The following is a 25,902-nucleotide window of genomic DNA, read 5'->3' as shown; positions in this document are numbered from 1 at the left end:
GCCCAAAAATGCAGCTTCCCTGGTCTGCTAGATGGGATTCCTTCTGGAATCGGCGGTCAAGTAAAATGTGTGCACAGATGCACCTAAATCTGTCACTGTATGGAAAAAGGCTGCTGAAGATAAAGTGTTTACAGGACAAATACTAGTAGAAATTTTAGGATTTTAGAAAGATTATGATTTTGAAGCAAGCTATCAAATGCGTAGATGCCTTGAAATTAATACGCACCACAAGATGAAGGGAAAACAATCCAGTGAGACTCTACAAAAATGTTTTTTGTGTAAAGTGCCAAACAAATCAAGCATATTTCCAAATCTGTTCCCTTCACTGACCATGGGCACTGAAACCTGTTCAGATATTCACAGCGTAGAAAGAAGAGAAAAAAACTTGGAGAGGAAGTCAGACAAGGCTGACTCCAAAAGTCAGTTGCCTCGCACTCACATTCATACTTGTGGTAAATCCAGGTGACCTGCAGTCACTGGACTGTGGGAGGAACCTCAGGGTGGGTCAATGATCACACCCGCCACACTGACCCACTATCTTTCAGTTTATATTGTCCTCTCAACTGAAAGTTCCTGGCTCTTAGTGCCATCCAATTATTCCATAAAATATTCAATACACGTGCAATGTTTTCACTGAAATCTTACTCAGAATCCTGGGAAAACAGGACTCTCATATATCAGCATACCTGACATCTGCTTCCATGCCCCCCCTTCCTCGTGAAGTTTGCATTTACACAGTTCTCTGTGAACAGTTGCACAACTTTCATGACGCATGTTGGTTGGTTGACGCCGGCATTGTGACAGACATGACTCAGATCGCCTCAGGGTTCTTCAGTGATCACACATGTCGCATATCTAGAATTTGCTGAACCACTGTTTAGCCGTGCTTGCGCTGAGATTCGTTCGGTATTCCAGCAAAGTGGAATATTTTAACAAAAGATATACATTTATATTGGCTCAGGAATTTGATTTCATAAGTATCTAGTAAACTCTTACTTTCAGTATGTGCACAAAATTGTTTTGCAGTCTAATGTGAAGGTGATCCAAGCTGATACTGTACTCCACAGTCGCAGTAAAATAGGAATAGCCCAAACAAAACAAAAGAACTCCAAACAGCGTAAAGAAATGGTGCACTGATTCCTACTGATAGAGGCATGTCTCTGTGCTTATAAAAGTGGAAATGTTCTCACACCTCTATTGAAACCAGACAAAGAAGGTATAATATGTGGTGATGAGGTTTCAGACAGGGGACAAAAGAACAGGTCAGAGAAAATGAGGTGAGGGACAGAGAGGGAAAAGAGAAGGATGTCTGTGAACGGGTGGGAATGAACCAGTACGAGCTGCAAACAGGTATGGATTACATTTGTGTGTGTGTGTGTGTGTGTGTGTGTGTGTGTGTGTGTGTGTGTGTGTGTGTATATATGTGCTTTATTTCTACTCTTATGAGGACCAAATCCTTCACAAGGCTGTGGAGGATCCAAGCTGGGCATTTTATAATTCAGTGTTTGGGTTTAAGGTTTGATTTAGGATTCTGTTCATTTTAATAATATGGAGTTTGGTGGATTATGGTGGATACAGGCTACAACAGAGGATGTTGCAGTGCAGGCGCTTCTCCTTTCTATCTGTACAGTAAGGCTATGCTTTTCCATATGTGATTTATTTGCATAATCTAAGAAATAAACTTACTGCAAAACAGAGAAGGAATAAAAAAGCAGAAATGTTGGATTCAGCTGATTCTAGGAATGTTGAAAGTGGCAAACAGGTAAAGCTCAGTTTGGTTTTAGTTTAATATCAAATCAGACAACACAGATAACATTGTAAATTAGGTTTTACCACATTAAGTGTGCAAGATAACATTATCGCTAAATGTATATTTGATTAAATATAATCACAATCAATAGAACAAGAAACAAATACAATTCCCAGATGGAGAGAAAGGTTGCTGTCACACTTATTATGAAGTGTCGTTTACTAAATTCAGATCTGAGGGAGAGAGAAGAGGTGTCATCAGGAAGTTTTTCTGTTCCTTTAGCTGCCTGATCTCAAGGCAGATTTCCAAACCCCGCAAGTAAGTAACCATTTGTCAACATATTTTTAAATCCAAAATTCTAGGTACATTATGAATACATAATGAACCAGAAGTTTAAAAAATAAAACAAATGTGAGAACTGGAGTATTGTTTGGACAAGATATGGGTTGCAGGTATGCAATGAGTGAGGTTAATGATGGAGCTCACAAGTATAGCAATGTAAAGAGTGTATGTGTGTGTGTGTGTGTGTGTGTGTGTGTGTGTGTGTGTGTGTGTGTGTATGTGTCTGTGTGCGTGCACACGAGTGTGTGTGTGTGTGCGAGTGCGTATGTGCGAGTGCGTATGTGCGTATGTGTGTGTGTCTGTGTGCGTGCACACGAGTGTGTGTGTGTGTGTGTGTGTGTGTGTAAAGAGAGAGAAAAGGAGAGAGGACCAGTGAACAAACAATAGTGTGAATCACACGGTGACAGGCAGGGAGGCGTGGTGCAGAAGGTGGGGCCGAGCTCATGCTTGGCACCAGTCTCCAGTCCAAGCCCATCTTGGCTCTATAAGAGGAGCCCGGTCCTCCCAGCCTCACAGCCACTCAGGAAAACTTATCTACCTACTGTGTGTGTGACTTCTCACAGTCTCATCAGCCTCTAGCAAGAAAACATGGGCAGACAGAAGTTGTATTTGGACAAACTGTCCCGGTTCTTCCAGATCCGTAATATGCTGCTTCGGCAAGCGTTGGCAGAGTGTCTTGGCACCCTCATCCTTGTGGTAAGTGTATATGTGTGTGTGTGGGTGTGTGTGTGAGAGAGAGAGAGAGAGAGAGAGAGAGAGAGAGAGAGAAAGTGCATGGAACTTTCATCAAATCATCTTAGGCTGAAAATGATGTTAAAAGAGCTGCCAAGCTTTAAATGAGAAGGATACAAAGTTCATGCTTTGTAGTATACTGTATGTTGATAATAAGTGAACTCTATCCTCTCTCAGAGTGTTTTCTTAAGTACCCTCACAATTCAGTTTTTTTCTTTTGATGTTGCAACATGATCAATTACTCTCTATATGACAATGTTGGCATTCTATCATTTGTGATGAATTATTGAAAAATGTCATTCATAAGCCATATGTAGACTTCAAAGGGAATGAAGTGACACCCTTTGTATTAGAAGAGTCAATGATTGCTCTCTGTGTAAAGTGGTTACTGACATTGGCAAACTGAGTTCAGAACAAACAGGTAGGTGTCCGGTCGCTCAGGTCTGCAGTGTTCTGTTGACAAAACCATATTTACAATTCACACAATAATATTTGCTTGGAGCTGGGATCCAGGATCCCGGATCCCAAACATCATGCCATTCTTTCATCACAACACAGGGAGGTTGGTGTGTGTTTGTGTGCATAAGGTGCACGTCAATGTCAGTGCCAAACAATAACCCAGCATCACAGGCTTTAAACATCAGTTACTATTTAAGTTTTCTGTTTTTGACACAGACTGATGCATTCCACCCTGGACAGAGACTGAGTAGTGTTTTTGTCTTCCAGCGTTGCCACATGCAGTCAGAAAATCTGAATCTGAACATCACAGCATTGTTCTTATGTTCAGAGTAAAATGTATCTTCTGTACTAAACAAACAAAATAAAAAAGACTTATAGCCCAGTTAGTCAGAGGCTACCATTTTATTTAGAGGCATTTTTTATTACCCCTGTTTGGGCAGAAAAGTGACACTTAAGTTAAAATGAGTTTAACAGTTAATACATTAAACACTAATGCAAATACCAAGCTTAGTGTGCAACCTAAAGGCTCCTGTACTGGTTTAACATTGACTGTGAGGCTGTGATGCGTTTAGTGACTCACTGCATTAAACACTCAAAGCCAATTATGAAGGATTAGAAGCATGCTGCATTTTATTCTGATATATATAGTCCAAGTTTTACGTAAAACATTTTAAAGATCATTCGTATTTCCATCAGATGGAGCAGTTTGCATGAGATTAGTCAGAATTTCAAGTGGATTAGTTATAACATATAGACGAACATATAGAATATAATAGAAAACAATATAGAAGTAAATTGTATCAACACAGATATGCAATGGAAAATGACATATGTATTAGAGCCACAGACGGAGAACATTCAATAGCTGTTACTGGTCAGATCAGACTGAATGTATCATGACTACTGATGGGACAGAAAGGTGTGGTGCAGTTATTTAACGGGTGACACATGTCGGTGGCAGCACTGGGAGCGTCCGTGGCAGAACAATAGATGTCACATCACAGACATGCCTGACATAATATTGCTGCCTGTATCAGAGATCACAGAGGTCTCTCTCTCTCTGACTCTGTCTTTGTCACCAGCTTCTTCCTCCAGATAAGACGATCAATACATGTTGCTACTGGTGTGAGCAATTAAACAAAGCAAACCGCTTATGAGTAACAATCTGTTACTGTAAGATGACTTGGAGAGATCGGTAAATTATGTGATGGTGTGTGTCTAGGTGTGTGGGTGTGGATGTATGTATACCTCTTTTGTCAGGCATTCTTGGCACTGTGCCAGTAACTCTCAGGCAACCTGTTAGGATCATAACACAGGATATTTCTGAAGACACTGAGAAGAAAAATGTCAAGCACAGGCTGGTGTGACCTTGAAGGTGCCCCCTATATGCAGGCAATGTATTTGGCCATCCTGCTGTAACTGTTTTGTTAACCCGTCATTGCACTCTCAAAACATGTACAATATTTTCCACTTCAAACAACTGTTCTCATACTTGACCGGGAGAGTAGCCGTGAGGAGGGATTTTGAGGCTCTTCATCTTGAATCTGAAAACATCACGCAGGTAGTGGTTTAGAGACTGGTTCCCAGCCAGCAGTTTTGTTTAGTTTTTTTTTTCTGTCTTCAGCTCCTTAACAATTGCCAAATGTATGTTTCAGTAGGCTGACTGCTCTGGGGTTTTTTTTTTTTATAAGCTCCCCAACTGTGTTAAAAGCTGTGAGTAGCTGCATGGTTGCATGACCAGATGAATCAGTGCTGGGGTGCAGTTAACCAACTAAAACATAACAACAGCAACATAGTAAGTTTGCTGCGAAGAATAACACTTGTGGCTCCCAGGCTTCAGTGCTGGATTTAAATGAGACCTTTCTCGTGCAATGTGATCTAAGTAGCAAAGTTGGCACTTGCAAGGTAATGGTCCTGCATTTGCAATCTGATGCTTCTGACATTAAGAAGTGAAAAGTCATGAGTTTTTATTTTTACGTCAGACTAGTCCAAAGTTGCATAACACCAGGGAGACATCCACCCACACTCCAAAAATAAAACGGCTAAGCACAATTCTAGCATGGGGTAGATATGTGTAGTGTTTTTTCCAGTACTGGTCTCATCAGGGGTGGAAAAGAGTTTAGACTGAGCCCAGTGATGATGAACGACCTTCAGGCGCCAGTCCCTCTGAGTGTGGTTCCCTCAAACTAACCTCAACATCTGAGTCGTGTGGTCTGACTGAAAAGCATCCTCATCAGGGGGCTTAGAGAGCAGCAGCCTCAGCATGGACCACACATACCTCTGTTACCAGGCACATACAGAGAGGACATGGGGATATACACACACACACACACAAACACGTAATTACACAGTATGGCACCTGCTTGGCAGTACTGTACATCCTGTAAACCCTTCTTCTTTAGACATCGGTCACTTTGCCCAAGAAAAAACATATGTTTTCTCCTTTTCCCTTATTCAAAGTGGAAAGGTTTTTCTTTCTTTCTCTCCCAGATGAATCAGCTGGGCAGTAGCAGTGACACTTATCCCACAGTCAGGGTCAACACAGTGACCTTTTCTGTACATCCAGTTACTGCACTCCTGTTATGAACACAATAGAGCTCATTTAATGTTGAGTAGAGCTCATTTAATGGCTCTTTGTTTTACTGGTTTCACTGATAATGATCACATTGTATCATTTCAGTCCTTGACTTGACCTTGATTGACTGACAAAGCACTAAATGAACAGTATTCATGTTTTTTTTTTCTTTTCATACAGCACAGAGGTACTGAATACATTTGATCTCTTCTGTCTTTTATTTTCCTGAAACACACAGAACAAGAACCTTAACACTTGAGGTTAAATTTAAAATCACACATATCATATCACCATAATTAGATTACCTGTTGTCTGTGCACAGGAAGTTATTGGGAACAAGTGTAAACTTGTTATCCTACCTCTTTTTCTCCAGATGTTTGGCTGCGGTGCTGTGGCCCAGCTGGTGTTGAGTGGCGGTTCACATGGCATGTTCCTCACCGTCAACTTTGCCTTCGGCTTCGCTGCCACCCTGGGCATCCTGGTCTGTGGCCAGGTATCAGGTACACAAACAATCTTACTTACAATTTTAATTTCTTTTTAATTTTACTAAATTAAAATGACATCTTCCAAATTAGATTTCTCAGTGACTCATTTCTTTTTTATTATGGATGCATAGGAATCAGTACTTTCAGAGAATTACGTTTTTCAGACAGATTGTCTGTCGGACCACATTTTAACCTGATTTGTCCCTTATATCGATCAGTCTGGGTTAGTCTGTATTTTTGTCTTTATTTAGGTAATGGTTTTTGCTCATGGTCTATGGCATATGTACTGACATACTGTCACCGTGTACATTTTAAGGTGGCCATCTGAACCCCGCAGTGACCTTTGCCCTGTGTCTACTTGGAAGAGAGCGCTGGAGAAAATTCCCCATGTACTTCCTCTTTCAGACAATCGGTTCATTTTTTGGTGCCGCCATCATTTTTGGCATGTACTACGGTAAGAGACGACTCCAGATGCAGAGCCGAATTTACCACCGTATATGAACAAATTTATGTTTTTGGTTTCGCAAAGTCTAAGTACATAGCTGCCTGAACAAAAAATATTTTATGTTATATTTTGTCATTTGTATGCCTTTAGATGCCCTGTGGGACCATCCTGGATGTTTCAATGTGACTGGGCCTAATGCCACAGCTGGCATCTTTGCCACCTACCCTGGAAAACATCTCACCATTGTCAATGGCTTCTTTGATCAGGTACTCTCTTGAAATATAAACTCAATTTTAATTTCACAAATATGGATATTGCAGCTCAAGTTTCTCACTTACCTTTTCCTCTTATGTTACTCTCTCCAGATAATTGGCACAGCAGCGCTAATAGTTTGTATTCTGGCTATTGTGGATCCGTACAACAACCCCATCCCCCAAGGGCTGGAGGCTTTCACTGTGGGATTTGTGGTTCTGGTTATTGGATTGTCTATGGGCTTTAACTCAGGCTACGCTGTCAATCCTGCCAGAGATCTCGGACCACGTATTTTCACCTCTATGGCTGGGTGGGGCAGTGAAGTTTTCACGTGAGTGCATTTGAAGGGTTTTCCTCATGAATTGTTTATCACAATTTGAACTCCTTTGCAACACTCTCACAGTGCACACCATCTAATGTCCCTCGTTCGCCTGGGGACAAGGTAAAAGCAAATTTGTATAATTATCTCTTTCCTTTTTCACTCCTTAGGGTTAGAAAGGGCTGGTTCCTGGTGCCCACTTTTGCCCCATTCCTTGGCACCTTCATTGGCGTGATCATCTACCAGTTGATGGTTGGCTTCCATGTGGAGGGAGAAGTACGTGACAAAAAGACCTTAGAGGAGGAAAATGTCCGACTCACCAATGTCAACGCCAACAACACCAAGGCTACCAAAGAAATGCACTGAGTGTGTCAGAGATATCCCGCTACACACACTAAAAGATGCACATTCTGTAAATACACACACCAACATTTTTCCTTCCACAACAGTGGTAGCCACAACTGTTATTTAACAGACCATCTTTACAGGTGTTGGGATATCTCCCAATATAACTGTGTGTATGTGAAAACAGGCCACTCTCTTTACATTATCATGTGATTGTATTGTATGGTAGAGGAACAATTGTATATGAGTGTAGAGGAGCGTAACACGACTTCAGAAACACAGAATTACATTAATTCTAAAGAGATGAACATTTGGCTCTTAGTGTCTATCACACTCTGGTTTAAACAGTATTGTATGCTCCATACTAATGTAGTGTTATATCACTTTTTTTAAATAGTTTTGCACACTTATATGCAATAGACATACCTAGAGAGATGCACATCTTTCCAAAAGAATTTCTATGCATTTTGTTAGTCCGGAGCCTTTCAATGGTAAGATTTGAATTCAGGGAAATTGCCAGAAAATTGGGAAATTAAAATTTAAAACTTGGAACCTGGATGCTCAAATAACTGTCAGTGAATACCTGCTTGAAAAATATAGCACACCGAGAGAAATGATAATATCTATGTAGACCGCTCTTGTTTAGAGCTGACAGATGGTGGTGAGGCTGCATCCTTCCCACAGCATTCTTCACTTCACCAGTGCCATCTTAAAGCGGCCATATTAAAGCTGCTGTCTTTTTATATACTCTCTTTGCCCTGTAAAAGGCCTGACCAGCAATTCCTAAACAAGCTCACAAACTATTGTGATGTCATCGACTACCAAACTTGACTATTTACTCTTTGCATGAACCAAGTGCTTTCGAAAGCCATTGTGGCCGTGTAGTTTCATGTTTGAAAATATCAGATGTATGTTAACAGTTATCTTATTTGTACAGCAACTAAAATCGTTATGTTCATTTGTTATGCCTGTTCACGTGTTTGTTTCTTGTGTATGACTCCATGATTGGGTGCTAACCTGGACTGTGAGCACCTTTATATTTTGTATGTAGGTTGAGTGGAAATGCTTTTGTATTGATACAATAAAGTTTTGTTTTTTATTGTTGCAGGCATGCGGCTCATGTTACTCTCTTGTTATTGCTTTTTTTCTTGTTTGTCACAATTGCCTCTCATTTCTGGGGGAGGCCCTAACCAGATTACATCAGAAAACAATTCAGTTGGACAAACTAAGAAGTTGCACCTCTATGTAAGCAGCCCAGATTGCACTGCTTGTGGTGGGACAACATTGGGTCAGATGATACTTTGGGGAAGACTAAGCAGATTGAATTAATTGGTTTGGTGCTATTTAGTTTTCAAATTCATTAGTTTTCAAGAACCTAGGGTCACAGGGTGCCCCAGTGGCTCACCTGGCAGGGTGCATACTACATAGGCTTAGTCCTAACAGCAGCAGCCATAGGTTCAAATCCAACCCGTCATCACCTCTCTCCCCAACCTCACTGTCTCTATCACAATAAAGGCAAAAAATCACTTAAAAAAAGAAGCTTGGGTTGCAATATTGTTATTCGGAAGTTTTTTATATGAGAATGAATAGAAATTGAATGTGGTGGGAACTTTCAAGGTCACTAAAGAGATAATATATCTGTGAAAATCAGCTTAAAAAATGCTCCAAAATCTGTTGGTATATGCATGTTTTTGTGATTCTTGAGAGTTAAGGGTATAGCAGCAGAGTTCAGAGTTAAGAGCTAAGCAGGAAACAGAACTACACAAAGTGATCTCTCCATTCACTCAGCTATGCTCTTTAATAGGGATTTTCTGTTCCCAAAAGGAGACCTGCTCCATCATTATGCAGTGCACAGCAGTATTTTATACTGCTATTTCAAGGCTGCGCTTTATTTCCAAGCATAGCTCAGTATCCACAGACCAGAACTGGGCCAGCGTCCTTCAGTGCTTAAATCAAATCGGCCCTGGTCCTCCATGCCAAAGGTTCCTTTTGATAGAAACTTTTGCATACTTGTCATTTATCATCAAAACACAAAGACATTTGAACAGGTTTGCTCTTTATCCACCTTAATACGCCCATTCAGTGATTAATTTCTGAACAGAATATCATACAAAGGGCAAATCTGTTCTTGCAGTTTGGTGTTTGGATTCTGGCAAGCCAAAATGAATCAGCAGGTTTCTACAATTACTTCCAACAGGTCTTAGCAGGTCACCTTGCATGTGTAGAAGAGATTACTTGAGTCTCAAAAGAAAAACTTCATGGCATTGTTATTATCAAAACAGACAGGGTTATCAGATTTTTTTTCATCTTGAAGATTTCAATCAATCAACTCAGAATTTTTTTTTAGAAATGCAATAAATTGACAACATAGATAGGTTTAACACAACACCTTAAAGTGTAAAGCTAGATCTATGGATTATAACAATGGATCACATCAGTATTTGTATGTGAATTCAGTTAACTCTACTGTTTTGATTCACTCTCTCTGCTCTCATCAGTGTCTTTTTTGGCCACTGCAGGCAGCTGTTTTCAGGCACTATACTCAACCTGGCCAGCACCAAATGGCAGACAGACAAAGTAAGCATCTAGCCAGTGAACACAGTTTAGTATCTAGTAACTAGAGGCAGATGTTTCCGTCAGGAGTTGCACAGCGAAAAGAGAGTGAAGATTCCACTTAGATTTGCCAGGTGGCTCAAACGTCACTTCAAGTGTTGCTCTGTACCAGCTGTTTGCCAACAAGTTTGGAAAATTGCGACTTAAAAGGTGATTTACTTCATATATTCATTAAAAAGCTAATTTGAAAACTGGAGGTAGATTAATGTATAAATATTAGGTCACAGTTGTGTCACTCTCACTTAATTCTTGTAATTATAAGCATGTCACATACCAAGTATATTCCTTCCTATACCTAAAAATCTCACTTATGTTCCCTAGACTGGGGAGTCTCATGAAAACATTTGCACCTGGGAAGATTTCATTCATTCAATTATTTGTTTTAATCAAAACTATTTTGATATGGTCATGCTGTTGTGAAAATTAGTTGCGAAACTAATGCTTATTTGCTTTCTTGTTGAGACTTAGATGAGATGAGAGAATGTTGTCTGTGCATTAAGTATGGAGCTTAGTGTCACATAAAGAGTGGAGACAAGGGGATTCAAAGTTCAAAAATTTGCTTTCCAACACCGCGTAACACATTTTGTCTTGCTTGTTTAATCCTAAACACAATCAAATGTAAAAACCACAATTTACTCTGTGTTTGTATTTCTTTCTGAGGTGCTAGCAAGGTGTATTTATGAACCTTCAGCTTCCAGTCTTAATGCTAAGCTTAGCTAATCACATGCTCTAGTTCCATACTTAATGCACAAGAAAATGGCAGTGGCTTCTGATTTAACTCTCAGCAAGAAAGTAAATAAGCATCTTTAACCAAAATGTCAACACCAGCAGACGAACAGCATCACACTCATGATGACTCAAAGAATCAAAGCCAGACTTTTGTTGCCTGATGGGGTTTTTTGGGACATGTTTGAACAAAAAGAATCAGCAGCAAGAATATTCAAAACAGCTCCTCACAACATGGAATGAAATTTTTTTTAAAACTCAAGTTTCTGCAAGGTGGCTGCAGTGAAAATGATACCGTCATAAAATGAACAATGTTTCCCTGGAACGAAGGAAATTCCTCTAAACAAATCTAGTCATGCTTTGGAAGCTTATTAGCAGTAATGTTATGTATACAAAATCTACAGTTACAGAAATGGGTTAAAACATGCAAAACCACCAGTACAATCCTGGTGATTCAAGCAGCACTCACCAACAGTATGACTGTGGACATGTGTAATCTGTCTCTATCACCATTCTGCCTGAGGCTCCAGTGGAATTCGACCATTAGACCAGGTTTGTAACATAGGCCTGTTGTTACAGCAATTATTTTGTCTTTTCCATTCTTGAAGTCTGTAAGATTAAGCTCCAAATGTGGCAGCTATAATCTTTAGTTAAGACATGTATGCAACTTCAGTTGAATGCATAAACAAGGGTTTTGGTGAGCGATGAACATCTGCACATACAGATCATTTCTGATGTACAGACAGAAATGGTTGAGATATCTCTGTCAATGTAATTTCTTATGTGGCCGAAAAATGTTAGTGAGGAAATAACATTAAAGACAATGCTGCTTGTTTCAGCAGTTCCTCTGTTTTACAAGAAAAAACACGAGTAAGGTTATAATAATCACAGTGGCAAGGCACATAAGCCTCTAACATTACATTTTGTGGCAAAGAGCAGTCCAAGATCCCATGAAGGCCTGGTGTAACAAAAAAAAAAAGTATCCCTTGGTGTCAAAACAGAATGCTTTCATGCAAAACCAATATAATACCTTCAAAATAACATCTCACATACCAAGTTTATTCCTTTTTACGGGGTTTGGTATTGAGGATACCTGTGAAATCTCATTTATATCCCTTGGCCTCCTGCATGCTTGAATCTCATTGAACTATTTGCACCTGGTGAGCATAGTATAACACACTTTAACAGGAAAAACAAGTTGATGGATAGGTGGGAAAACTGACATTCTTTAACTTTCTTATTGTTATATTGCAATGTTTGGTTGTCTGGTAAAGAAACGATGAAAGAAAGAAAGAAAGAAAGAAAGAAAGAAAGAAAGAAAGAAAGAAAGAAAGAAAGAAAGAAAGAAAGAAAAAGAAAGAAAGAAAGAAAGAAAGAAAAAGTTTCTATATTAAAGGTGAATTGCCCTGGTAAGTTCAAACAACTTTCACCCTATGTTTTACAGAGCAGTAAAATGTATCTCACACAGTTGTACAGAGTGTCTGGTTCAGACTGGGACACTAATGGCCTGTTTTGTTAAAAACAGTATGAAACACCTGAGGGAAGAGCTGGTACACATGTGCAGGCCATGTGTGATAACAGCAGAATTTACTGTGAAGCTTTAAAGCCACAGTGAATCCAAATAACAGACAGCTAACATCAAGTTCAATACACCACTTTTGCAGACTGTGATGAGGCACTAACACCCGAATTTACATGAGCAAGCCAAACTGCATTTACTCAGAAACTTAATTAACCCCGCCACACCAACACACCAACAGCAGTAACGGCAGACACACACACACACACACACACACACACACACACACACACACACACACACACACACACACACACACCCACACTAGTTAAATGGAATTTCCTTTTCAACATGTATCGGCTGTATTATTTTGAAGCTTGTGCAACATTTTCTTTCTACTTTTTGCCAATAAAGCTTGCCAACATTTCTCAAATTTAACCCAGCTATTCAGCATTTTTGGTTAATATACCTATTAGAGTTGGCAATAGTTTATCTACAGCTGCCATAATTCTTGAATGAATAGTAAAACAGGGCAGATATAAATACACAAATTTGCGATATGATTAGTTTTTGGAGTTGTAGCAGTTCAGTCCAGTGTAACAGTAAGATTTTGAGCAAAATAAAAACCAACTAAAATGTTTTTAAGTTGCAACTGTTATTGTTGAACAGAATTTGAAAAATGTGAGATTTTTGACATCCACAATAAAAACACAAGTGTTTTTAAGACATATATCATTTCCTTTATCCTGTGAGTCTCAGTCAATGACTGTGATGAAGACAGAAACAAAACAAAAACAACAACCAAGTGCTTACAAGATGTTTGCACATTTTTTTTTGGGGGGGGGGGTTTGGAATCCAATTGAGAAGTGGCCATTGTGCATTGGTGAGAAGGAAATAGAGGATGCTCATAAATCTGGAGTCCTAAGAACACATCTGTTTATTGTTGCTTCTGTTCCTTCCTCTTGTTGTCTCCTCCCTTTCATCTAGGTCTTCAGTGCTTTTCACACCAGTTTACAGTGCAAGGATTTTTAACTGTTTCCCGTTGGGTGATTGGTATTCATCTAGGAGACACATTCTACTTTTCTGACAGGTCATACGAAGGTCAAGGTGGCCTCAGGAAGTCTGTTTCAGCTGGTACCTCAGTCATACCATGTGGTATGACTAAGACGCTTAGAGATGAGCAGGATATTACTGTGGTTACTTTCCAGTCAGGAGACTCTTTTCCCAACAGCAATATATCCTGGTGATTGAGGGATACTTTGGGAGGATTGGGAAATAACAGAGTCTCTAGCAACCATGAGCAATATAAGCAAGTGTATTCAGCATTTTAAAGTCTTAAAATTGATCAGCAAAACTTGCTCTACATTATTTCTTTTTTTCTTATACAGTGCCACTGTTCTTATGATCCTCTACTTCTATTATATATTCTGCAATATGTTACATGTTTTTGTGCCAGTCTTATTTCATGGTAAGCTTTTTTTTTCAACCAGTGGACAGATCACCTCATCAATGCTACATGTAAAAAAAAAAAAGAAAAAACATTTGAAAATGTTTATCATAATGGTTTGCAAATGGCCTGACCTGAATAAGGGAGGGAGTATGAAACCAGATACAATCTATCTGCCGGTTATTGAAAGTGCTGAGTCAGTCAGTCACACCTCTTATTCATACAGGGGTCACTCCCACCTCCTTCTCCTGCCTCACCTGCAAAATGACATGTCTGTGCACATACAGTGCAGCCTGTTAGTATTTGGACAGTGGCACTCTGTTGTTCTGGCTCAGTGCTCTGGCACACCACATTTGGAAGGAAACAATGACAATCTGGTCAAACCACTGACTTAGCTTTAAGGGTGTCTGAGAATGTTCACATGAGCACCCTAAAGTCCAGTATTGTGCAGGAGAAAAATGGGCAGGTTATGATTCCTACACTATTCACACCGTGTGTATGTAAACAACCTTAAATTATAGAGCTGAATGAGCTCTTTATCCTCTACCCTCCTTTTTTTTTCTTTTCAAATCCATTGCTGGAGTATAGACAAGACATTAATGAACTTTCCAAATATGTACTCTATTGTTATCTGTGTGGCAACTCTACCACAAGTGAGTAAAGTAGTAAAGTATGGTAAAACTACACACAGGTTCAAGACTAAATAAACACAAATACTGAACGATTGTTGTGGCATTAAATAATGATTCCTTCTCAGAAAAAAAAAGAAAGACTGTAAATAACCTGTTTTTTTCTTGTCTGGCATGTGGATGTGGTTTAGAAGGGTGTAGGATGCCATGTCATTTTCAGGGTGCTGTGTTCTGTCAGTAAACTTCGTGCCCTCTCATTAGTATAAACACTACCAGCAGGGGAGACGGGGTGTCAGCTCTAGGTTTGGTGTTACTTTTTCTTAAAAAAAAAATACAAAAATGTCCATTAAAAACGCATATAACAGAGGCTGAAGTACTGGCTGCAAATGCACTTTTCACAAAGCAGAAGTTTTAAATGTAAAACACAGTTATGTTCTTTCACTCTGTGCAGTGTTTGGTTCAAATCTCCTCATTAGTGTTAAAATACAGGAGATCAAATGAACCTGCCGAACAACAGACCCCCCCCCCTCCCCGAAAAACAACAAAAAAAAAAAACTGTAAAACAGCCTTTTGGTTGTACAGTTGTAAACAGACTCCTCCAGCTGGGAAGTTTCCATGCCACAAGGAAATGCCATGTTCTCTGGAGCCATCGCCGTCAACATATCTATGATTACTGCATCCTTACAGACTTTTTGATGCAATTACTATAAACAGTGACTTTTATCAGCAGTCATTCCCTTTCCGCCTCACTCCGGATAACAATCCATGGGAAAGGGGTTGCTGATGTACATTAAACACAAAATAACATAAGCTTTACTCAATACATCGTGTAACACTTGTAAAAGCAAGTCAGGTATATATGCCATTTTATTAGGTAGTTCACAGTTTTAAAAAAACCTTTCAGTTAAAAAACTAACACATTTACAACTAATTGATGGTGTACCTGGTTTCCACACAGAAAAACCAAAACATCAATGATAGTGGACAAAAGAGTCTCCACTGAAAGGGCTTCTGGAGCTTTCAAGCGTATCATGGTGAACTTCGAAGGATGAGAAGTGCTCAACAAGAATAATGGAAAGTTTAAACTTCTACAGTTCAGTTATTGCTGAGCAAACTCTATCTCCTGATGAATACAGTGTGATATAGTTGAAAACCCCAGAAAAAGTTAGTAAGTGGCCCTTGAGTGGAGTTTGTTTTGTCAACTGCTGTTTACAAGGTCAAGAACGAACCGTTAAGCTCAAGTCTATAGTACATTATAAGTACACTCAAGTAACAATGTAAATCAATACAAGTTTATGTATGGTCAGTATCAAAGCAAAGTGCATCATGAAATGAACAGTACTAATTATACAGTGCCAGACTACTAACATTTCCTGTTTAAACTAGGGTAATATTTTCTTTGGAAATATGATATGCACTTGAAACTAAATAATCCTGAATTATGTTATGAAAACAACTTTCACCATACAGTGTTTCTTGCAACACAACATAGTAAAGTAAGTTGCAACACAACAGTAATTATACTTTCCCATAATAGCCTACTAATCCTAATATTAAGGGTGCGAGTCTCAGGAGCTTAGGGTGTGTCGTGCTATGTTGTTATGAATCTCTTTGAATGAAAAATCAGCACACTGTCAATGATTACCTCTAGACCTTTTAAATTCTTGAAATACAGTGGGATCTGAGACCACTTTCCTATTCACTGTCCCTTCACTGTATGTAAAGAGACACCTGAGCTGACCCCACAGCACAATAGTGTTCAACATCAAACTGGAACTACATGATCAGATCTTCATATAGTTTAGGCCTTGGCAAATAAAGATTAGTTTCTCAAGTGTTTATCCAACTTAAGGCCTTTGCTATTGGTGGCTTTGTTGAGCTCTTAAATTGTACTTATAGTAGTCTACAAACAACGGCTGAATGCTTAAACATTTATTTTACAGACCTTTCATCCTACTAGCAATTCTTCAGATGTCCAACACAAGAGGTCAGGACTCAAGAGTCAGTATCTTTGAAAACTTACAGTACAGCTCATACGTTTTTTATTCTGGCAGCCTCACAACAGCTTTTATCCTCCTCTGGCAGCTAAGCCCCACAAAAACTGTCTGATAATGGGCCATGAACTTTACATTTTATGAAATAGTCCAGAGTACACCAGTAAGAGTTTGCTTAGTATCTTTTGATGCCAACAGTCTTAAAATACTGAAATCTTATTTTGCCAATTTTTTTTCTGTTGACAACAGATTTGCCTTCAGACACATTCAGGACAAAGCATGCATACAATTTCTTAAGAACTAAATAAACCAATCCCGCTTGCATGTCCAAACATAACAGTACAACCTTCAGGCCTCGTACAGTGGAGTTACAGTGCCGTCCTTCCACTCAATCAGGATTTCTCCACGTTGTAAAGTGGGGGAGGAGTGTGGGAGGCGCATGGCGTGCTCTGTCAGTGGGGCCCTTTCACTAGGCACCGGGGACCCAGGAACACTAACCTCTGGCCTCACAGTGTATGACTTCAAAACACACACCACCTTCTTCCTTCTGGCACAGCAAGACAGAAAAAGGCAGAAAGTGAGTGGACACATAACATTTCACTTCAGCTTTTTAAAATGTTTTACTCAATATATTTCTCACATTTTTCTCCCCCAGTAAGGTTTTGTATAAAGTGTTGTATCTTCATTCAACTAGGCTCTATGTTTTCAAATTGAGTTTCATACATTTTTTGTTTAAAATATGAAAATTAAATTAAAAAAAAAATTTTTTTTAATTGGTTAGGGTTATTGGATATGGGTATCCAGTGTGTATTGCAGTCTGTTTTGTGTTTATGTTCTTGTGTTTCAATTAACTCATTTCACTCAAATGTCAAATGGCCAACCCAAATTACTTAGAGACCAAAATCATGAAAAAAAACACCCACACACACACACACACACACACACAACTCGAATGTATCCAAATTACAATGAATAAAAGAGAAAAAATAAGCAAAAGCTTGCCTGAGAAGCTGTTACCAGTAAAATGTTGGCTTTTTTTTTTTTTTTTTTACCAGATAAATGATTAACTGATCTACAAAATGACACTTAATTAATGTTATGTTGTTATCTAATTAATGAATCCACTTATCTTTTCAAAAGTAAATCTATGAAAATAAAATGTCTACTTTCATGTGTTATTCGTCTGTTTAGGCACTCACCTATTGGAGTAAACATTGAGGATAAGAATAACAGTTCCCAGTACCAGAGCCAAAGAGCTTAGTACCAGCATGGTTATCTTCCAGCCCATCCCTATATACACATATACAGTGAGTATATACATGTTCACATGCATAAACAGACCAAGCAACACACCATGCATTTCACACGACATACATTTAAACTTTCAACTATTTATCTCTTTCTACACTATGAATCTTTGTTCATGCATTTGCTTAATTCCTGTCAGGGCTCTGAACTTGCAAATAAAAGCCTATTGAAACTCCTTCACAATCATTACACACCCAACATAAACTTTGCTAGGTTTCTTGTTCATCTGTCTCCACCTAGTGGTTTAAAAGTAACTCTACAACTGAACTGTTAAGGCTTCTATGTCAGGCTACATGCAGTATTGTTGAAAGAAATGATTTCCACTCATAAAACTGGTCATACAGAGGATACATTCAGTCTTTTATTGAATACAGTTTACTAAACCTACCATAGTCCATACTGAAGAAAATCATGGTGGGATCTGCAGGGGATTTTGTACTCAAGGATGAAAGAGTCCCATCTATTAAGGGATATGTTTCTGTGCCCTTGATGTCCATTATACCTTCAACTGGAAGTGGGTGGAAAAAAGAAACAAGTCAACCAGAGGTGATGACCGAAAGTGATATAGATTTGATTTCTTCACCGTCTGTGGAGGCCACAAAAATCACATGTTCTAACTAAGCCAGTGAATCAGCATTTCCATGACTTGACAAGTCACAACGATGCTGTTTCATGGAGTGGCTGGCTGTTTTCCAGAGAGAGGGACACATTGATTGCTCAAATGCGCACTTAAATGAATTAGATCCTCAGCCTAAAGCAGGCATGTTGTAATCTAATCTCCAGGCGGAGGCAGATAAATAATGCTACTGAGATCAGACATACCACATGGATTTTTTACTTTTCAACTTAAAAAGATTTCGAAATACTCTTAACAGAGCTAACCAATCACAATGCATGGGAAGAAGGATATCTTGTAAAGGCTCCATGTCGGTGCATTCAAAGAAATCAAAACATTCAAGCTCAAGCTTTGAGGATCAGCTGCTGAATAGCAACCCTTTGAATGCAAGAAAAAATTACTAAATTCAATATCCTTTTCATGAAGTTCATGTTACTTGTTTGTGAAGTAAAGCTGTCAGTGCATAGATGTGTTTCCATGAACACATCACTGGGAAAACTTTTAAAAAATGGTCTCTGCTTGCAACATCATAACAACAAAACAATAATCTACTGTTATTTTTTTCTAATAATCACCTTAATTTCTTATAATCTACTGCAAGACTCCCACAAAATAAAATAATACAGAAATAACACGCTGCATTCTCATATGAAAAGGATTTCCTCTAAATCCAGTCCAGTTTCTGCAAGTAAACATGTACACTGCACTGGCATGACCTGATACCACTAGCTGGCTGAGAAGGAGGAAAACCATCAAAAAAAAAAACTCATCATGTGATTTGAAAAATGGTTAGCAATAATGTCAAGTATTTACATTGTTGCTAGTGTGACTTATAATTAAAAGGTGGTTAGTAAAGCCAGTGGTTGGACCTTTAAGGAAGTGTGTGTTATTTTTATTAGTGTAAACTAATAAGATAACATTCAGTAGACTACAGCTAATGAGATATGTCCTTACATGGTTCAGCCTGTCTGTGCATATCAGAGATGGAAGGTTCCAATGATTTTCCCAGATAGTGGTGGGATTGGTCTTGGTGTTGGTTATGTTTGCTATCTCTCCCATTGCACAATGTCTGGTTGTCAAGTGTCCGCCACCTGCTGCCCTGCTTGTGAAGGGCGGGGGTAAAAAAAAATCTACAATATACATTTCCTCCCTACTTTTTACATACATTTTAAATCATTTGATTAAGATACTATCATATGTTATGTCACATAGAGAAGGACTTCCTCCATCACCTCATTACCTGCTTATGTTCCTGCGAAAGGAAGACCAAAGTGGATTCTGGTGTGGCACTGAGGTGCAGTCCCCTCCCTATCAAGGTGAGGTGGCCTTTCTTGGAACAGGACCACGCCTGGCTGCTTGCATCTCTGCCAATATCCACTGCTGCCAGTCCGTCACCTATCTCGTCACTTTCAGTCATAAAGATGCAGGGCTGCAGATGGACACCTTCATACTGCTCTTTCGGTGCAGTCAGACACTCCCCAGTGTGGTGACTGCTGAGAGCCTGGCTCTGTGGGACCCAACGCCATTCCTGTAAGGGTGAATATGGGCTGCATTCCCCTAAGGACACTCTACCTCCCAGAATTCCTTCTTGCACCTGCAGACATTTACCTACCAGCTTGTTTCGAATCTTTAAGCCTGACGCCCCTGTGGAGGACACATGAAAAAAGAGGCCTTGTCCAAACTTTTATCTTAATTCAATTTTATAAACATTTCATCTCATATGTTTGTTTACAGTGTGCATAATATTGTGGTTGTCTAATATGAGATCAGATGACTCTAGGACAAGAGGACATGAGAACAATGGTGTCAACAGAAGACAATGTCGAGCCAAATTCCATTAAAGAGATGGCAATTTAATATTTCTTTGCTTCTTAGCAAACTTGTATCATAAATTATTACTTCAGATGTTTATGAAATATGCGTTTTGTGATATTTGGCTCTAATCGGCATTCAGCTGAAGCAGCAAACTGCAATTAATCTTGTTCTTACGACAATTTTCAACACTTTTCTAGCTAATATCTAGCTCAACTATTCTGGTGGAAGATGAAGAAGACAGCTAAGCTAAACAGATAAAGTTTGTTACCTACTTTACGTTAACCTACACCTAAATATTGATTCATATACCTAATATTAATGTAGTTTGGACTTGGAAGGTGTCTTTCGGCAACTACGATGTATGCAACAATTTGGACAGCTAACGTCCTTGTTGTCCTTAACTTCTGAAGTCAAACAAGTACAGTTATATTCGCTAGCTGACTAAGAAGAAAGTTACGTCCCTTACTATTTGTCTTACTTTTAAAAACGACGACAAGCAGAAAGACCCACAGCAGTCTTCTCCCCATGGCGATGGCGATGACAGGCAGAGATAGTTTGGAGTCTTGCATCTATTAGCAACAGCAACTAGTGCAAGTGGGCGGGTGCAAAACTTTACGCAACCTCCCCCTGTGCATCCATCACATGGATGGATGAATAGCGAGGCCACGCATTCCGTCTAAAAACACTTCAAAAGGGAAATGTAGTGTTGTCAAATCGAAATGTCATCGAAATGCTTTGTCATTTCTTGAGTAAATTTTTAAAAATGTCTTCAACGCACAGGTGGTCAGCTGGTAGAGTGCGTAGTTTCAGGCCTTACTACAGCGGCCATGGGTCGGCCCTTTGCTGCACGTCATCCTCTCTCTCCCCAACCTTCCTTTCACTGTCCCCATCCGAATAAAGGCAAAACATGTCTTTGACAGGTTTTGAAAGCTTCCACTCTTGCTCATTTCTTCTCACATGCAAGAACAGTAGGTGGTCATTGTATAGGCCTCTTGTTATGGACAAAAATCGTTGTGGGCTGCTGTGTTGACTTGTGTATTGTTTTGCATATTCTGCTTACTGTCCCTCTTTGCTCTGAAAAATTGTGTTTTTCCAAAAAAATATACACTACTCATACACACTCCTTGTTTACCACCATGGCAGGCAGGAAAATGTCTTTGCTACCAGTGTGTTACAACTCCATGGACTACCAATTAGATTTAAAGATCATAAATCTGTTATAAGGAGAAAACAGTGTTCCAAGCTGAATAGGATTGCTCACTCGTTACTGTGAGGAATGGGACAGCTTTTGGGGCCTGCATGGTCACATGATGTTTTTCTCTATCATGATGCACCACAAAGAATGTGAGAGGCCTTGATCAAAATGAATATATTCAGTGGAATAGGGACGATTTAAATTTTATCCCTTAACAAAATTTGAGAATTGTTCCCATTTTGCCTGCAACTCTTACAATTGCTTTCTGTACGACATCCAAACCATATTTGCTGGTTTCCACATTGGTTAACTTTAAGCTTGCACATAGAAGAAAACTAGTTGAGTTAAATGACATAAATAATTTAATGTGCATGAATAAATAAACATCTGTATTGAAAGTAAGGAACCAAGTTTAAATATGCTTTGTTACGTCCCTGTCTAGGGGAGTGGGAGAGCAACATAAAAAAAATTTGTTGCCCCCCTGGTCCCCTAACCAAAGTCCAAATACAAAATGCAGTAACAGTGAAATAATTTATTACTAAAAAATGTGGAATGGTGACAATATACTTAAGCAATATAGCTTAGGGTGAACCAAGGCCAAAACAACAACAAAATAATATCTCCTCAAATTGTGCTAAATAATCCCTATGTGAAACAAACAAACAAACAAAAGGACATTTTCTAAACCAAGAGTAAATCAAAGCTGGAGAAAACAGTGCCAAATAAAATGGCAGTTGATCCCAACAACTTCAGTGCTATTTATGAAAAGAAACTTCCTGTTTTATTTACAGAATATCCAAGATCACTGACAACAAGGGCAAAAGGCCCAACAATTTTACATCTAATACACACAGTCACTATGCAACAAAACTACAGTACCAGGTGCTGCTGTCAGAAAGCTACCTGCAGATTGCAGGGACCCAGGGCATTTCAAAAGGCAGGATATTGCAAATTAACTGATCAGTTGCAGACATCCTCTCAGGAAGAGAGCATTCACTCTCACACTCACACACAACACAGGACATAAACTAGAACAGAGCTAAGGAAATACAGCCAGGGCCGTAACAGTTATTACTAAACTTAATACAACAATCTTCCCCTGTAAAATGACATGAATGAGGGGCACAGACAGGTAGTTTTGGTTTTACATCAGAACACACACACACACCCAGACACACACAATCTAAACATATGAAACATTCTTTCATATATAACATGACTGTAAAAGAATGTTAAACAGTAGGGCAAATACAAAATATATTTTCATTTGTAAATAGCAAATATTTTCCCATTTCACATTAAAAATAGCTCAAATACTCTCATCATCATCATCCTATTTCAACCCTATGTGCTTGTGTTCCTTCTGGAGCTCAGATGTTATGATCTGAGCCATGAGTGTAAAAGGAAGGAAGGGAAATGTCCATATATGATGGAGGTCCTTCACCCTGTTGGAACTGAGGTAAAGCAGCAGGAGCTTGATAGTGCACTGAAAATAATGGGAAGGTTGCAGCTGGAAAATATGGAGCGGGCTGTTGTGGCCACTGATTATTATAGCCACTTGTTATGTTCACAGGTTGAGCGGGAAATGGCGCTGAGTATCCATAGGGACCTGGACCTGGACCTGGGGGTACATGATAAGGTCCAACGGGGAAAGCAGGGGGAGAGAAGTCGCTGTAACTTGGGCCCCCAACAGCCCCCGGTGGGTAAGGACCCACAACCTCATGAGCCTGAGGGTTAGCAAAGCCAGCAGGAACGATGACCAGTGGAAACACCACCTCTGGGTCAGTGGCAAAGCTGATGTCCAAATACACCTGGGAAATTAAAACACACATTATTGAGAGGTTGAATCTGTCTACAGCAGAAATGTTTTAAACTAAACTGCCACTTATGGAACTATTATTTAAGGTGATTGCACTTACTGACAGATAAACATGATTTCTGTTTGTTATAATGCAGAGTCATGTTTATATTTATACTATAATTCTATAAGGAATTCAGCTTTGATGTTTTATATTTCCAATGATTATAGAATTGTGTGATTTAAGACAAGGTTTCTCTGTGCTACAATTACTTAACCACCAATATCAATTCATTCATTACCGAGTTGATGTAGCATCACTATTACATTATTACATACCTTGAGGTAATAGTTATTTGAGAGGATATCACAATTTTGGATAGAGTAGATGGCATCATCAGGAATCTTCAGTTGGCAGTAGACTGTTTCCTCTCTGTTTGCTGCGATAGTTTCCCCCAAACCTTTGCATAGACTTGTGTCACTAATTTTAGTTGAGCCACTGGCGCTGTAGACTATTTTCTGATGTAGACTGAATTTGGGCCTCATGGTTTTGGAAGATAAGTTTTGGATTTTGGCAACAACAGACAAGGTGTCACCTATCAAAAACAAATCATAAATAAATACAAATTATAATATAAAATAAATAATTATATAATATAAAATCACCTTTGTTTTGATATGTGGTAATCCTGCTAACATTAACACTTCCATTTGACTTAGCAATGAAACAATGTAAAAAGTTGTAAATATCTGATATTAGCTGACAGTTTACTACATTTTATGTCTCACATTGACACTTTGAAAGTAAGTGAGCTGGAGTGACTTTACCTGGAGCGCAAACCTTTCTGTCAACCGTAGCAGACATTTGGACCTGTCCTTTAGAAAAAATTCCCATCTGTTTATTTACTGAACCAGATTGTGGACACTAGAACAAATGAAGAAAATAAAGATTATTTCATAGCAGTTTACGGATGAAATTCAAAGTCCAGGAGAAAATACTGTCATCTCACTATTAACCTTTGAAATTGTCCAGGGAATACAGGGATACAGTTGCTGTACTTCCTGCTGTCTGCCTCTTCCCCATCATATTTAAATATAGTACACACATGGGATGTTAAAATTTTCCACATGACAGACTTCATAAAACTTTGTTCTCTATTCCTTTCTTCCAATTTCAGCCAACAACCTCTTAAGTCATTTGACTGTATGTCATTTTTTTTTCAGCAGCTACAAGCCACTTTAAGTACTTCAGAAATCAAAACATTTACTTTCATTGTAATGTGGAACTAGTCTATTAAATGTATAACATCATTGTAGCATCCAACTTACCATTACTTGTTGAGGGTGTGTTAAAGACCTCGAAAGAAAATGGATATGCTTTTGTACTCTAGAGGGAAACCGCCAGCTCCTGGACGTCTTGGCTTCAAGCGTGTAGACAATGTTTCCATGAAGCCCCTTGAAGGATGATGGCATTTCCCTGTAAGACAGAACCAGTTCACAAATGCAGCAATTTGTAAAAGCAGACACTGACACAGTACTAATGCTATAGATGCTGGAAAAGTCCCACTTACCCCTGTGGGAGTTTCATCCTGAACTTAAACTGATGGACCCCCTCAGAAAGAACAGTGTCTGCAAAAGAAGCGAGAATTAACACTGACCAGTCACCTGACAAGCAGACAGTGGAAAATTCCTCAGGTATACCAGTATTAAAAACCCTATGTGTGCAGTACCATTTACAAGGCTATAAAGATATTATAGGCTACAATCTATCCATTTTATCATACTGACATCTTTGATTTTAATTTAATAAGTAATAATAATAAAGACTTCTTTGGCCTACCTTTATCATTTTCTGCGACTAAGCACTCTTTGATTTTGAAGTATTTCCTGTGAGCACTGTACGATCTCCTGTCGTCTCCTGATCCCTCTGACCAGCTGACGCGTGCTTCCCCTTTGACTTTCACGGAGAGACTCTTCACTTTCGTGTTTTTCTTCAAAGTCAAACTAACTCTGCCTGACACCGTATCTCCCTCGGAAAAAGTGCCCGCTTCGTTGAGAGCTTCACAAGTCAGATCGAACTCCTTGATCGGAGACATTCCTCACCTGCTGCTTTACAGCACGCAGCACTGAACCAATAGTCCTGCTGACACTCAGGCGCTTTTTAAACAAGCCTACATCCGACTACACCCAAACAGTGAAGCCACTATAAAGCTTCCAACATTGCTTCAACATCCTTTACGAGAAGGCACGCATCATAATGCACAACAGGTTATTCAGTATTACACAATTGAAGGTGATTAATGGCTATAGAAACCAAGTGGGCCAAGCATTATACAATGTGAGCTATGTTATATTATTAGGCTATTAACTGATAGGATTTGAAATTTCAAATCACTTATAGATAAAAACAAAGAAACAGGTGCATCTTTGATATGATGGAAGATGTTAAGAACTGTACTACCTTGTGGCTGAGAAACGAAAACAAACTACATTAGTTATAACAACGTGTTCACACAAACACTGAGAGATTCCCAGAGA

The 25,902-nt window shown here is 39.1% G+C and overlaps 3 protein-coding genes across 3 annotated transcripts; 1 reads left to right on the top strand and 2 right to left on the bottom strand.

The window, feature by feature from the left end:
• The first annotated feature begins 2,604 nt into the window (after positions 1–2,604).
• On the top strand, positions 2,605–8,829 carry aqp3a (aquaporin 3a). Its single transcript, XM_023401544.2, has 6 exons — positions 2,605–2,788; positions 6,232–6,358; positions 6,660–6,797; positions 6,939–7,054; positions 7,154–7,371; positions 7,530–8,829. Exons 1-6 carry the CDS (start codon positions 2,681–2,683, stop codon positions 7,723–7,725), a joined length of 903 nt encoding a protein of 300 aa, XP_023257312.1. The 5' UTR covers positions 2,605–2,680; the 3' UTR covers positions 7,726–8,829.
• Positions 8,830–15,487: 6,658 nt separating this feature from the next.
• Positions 15,488–20,947, bottom strand: LOC111651553 (uncharacterized). The gene is made up of 6 exons (XM_023401525.2): positions 20,850–20,947; positions 19,797–20,200; positions 19,511–19,655; positions 18,329–18,448; positions 17,832–17,922; positions 15,488–17,179 (listed from the first exon to the last, which is right to left on the bottom strand). The coding sequence occupies exons 1-6, from the start codon at positions 20,938–20,940 to the stop codon at positions 16,981–16,983; spliced, it is 1,050 nt and encodes a 349-aa protein (XP_023257293.2). The 5' UTR covers positions 20,941–20,947; the 3' UTR covers positions 15,488–16,980.
• Positions 20,948–22,083: 1,136 nt separating this feature from the next.
• On the bottom strand, positions 22,084–25,815 carry LOC111651559 (arrestin domain-containing protein 3-like). Its single transcript, XM_023401535.2, has 6 exons — positions 25,205–25,815; positions 24,936–24,993; positions 24,694–24,841; positions 24,193–24,289; positions 23,704–23,960; positions 22,084–23,377 (listed from the first exon to the last, which is right to left on the bottom strand). The coding sequence occupies exons 1-6, from the start codon at positions 25,458–25,460 to the stop codon at positions 22,937–22,939; spliced, it is 1,257 nt and encodes a 418-aa protein (XP_023257303.1). The 5' UTR covers positions 25,461–25,815; the 3' UTR covers positions 22,084–22,936.
• Positions 25,816–25,902: the final 87 nt, after the last annotated feature.

Source organism: Seriola lalandi, unplaced genomic scaffold (genome assembly GCF_002814215.2).
Source record: "Seriola lalandi dorsalis isolate HSWRI2012SDOR001 ecotype SW California unplaced genomic scaffold, Sedor1 jcf7180002053690, whole genome shotgun sequence".
Taxonomy (NCBI): domain Eukaryota; kingdom Metazoa; phylum Chordata; class Actinopteri; order Carangiformes; family Carangidae; genus Seriola; species Seriola lalandi.
The sequence above is the reverse complement of the archived record's forward strand: the minus strand, read 5'-3'. Positions and strand labels throughout refer to the sequence as shown.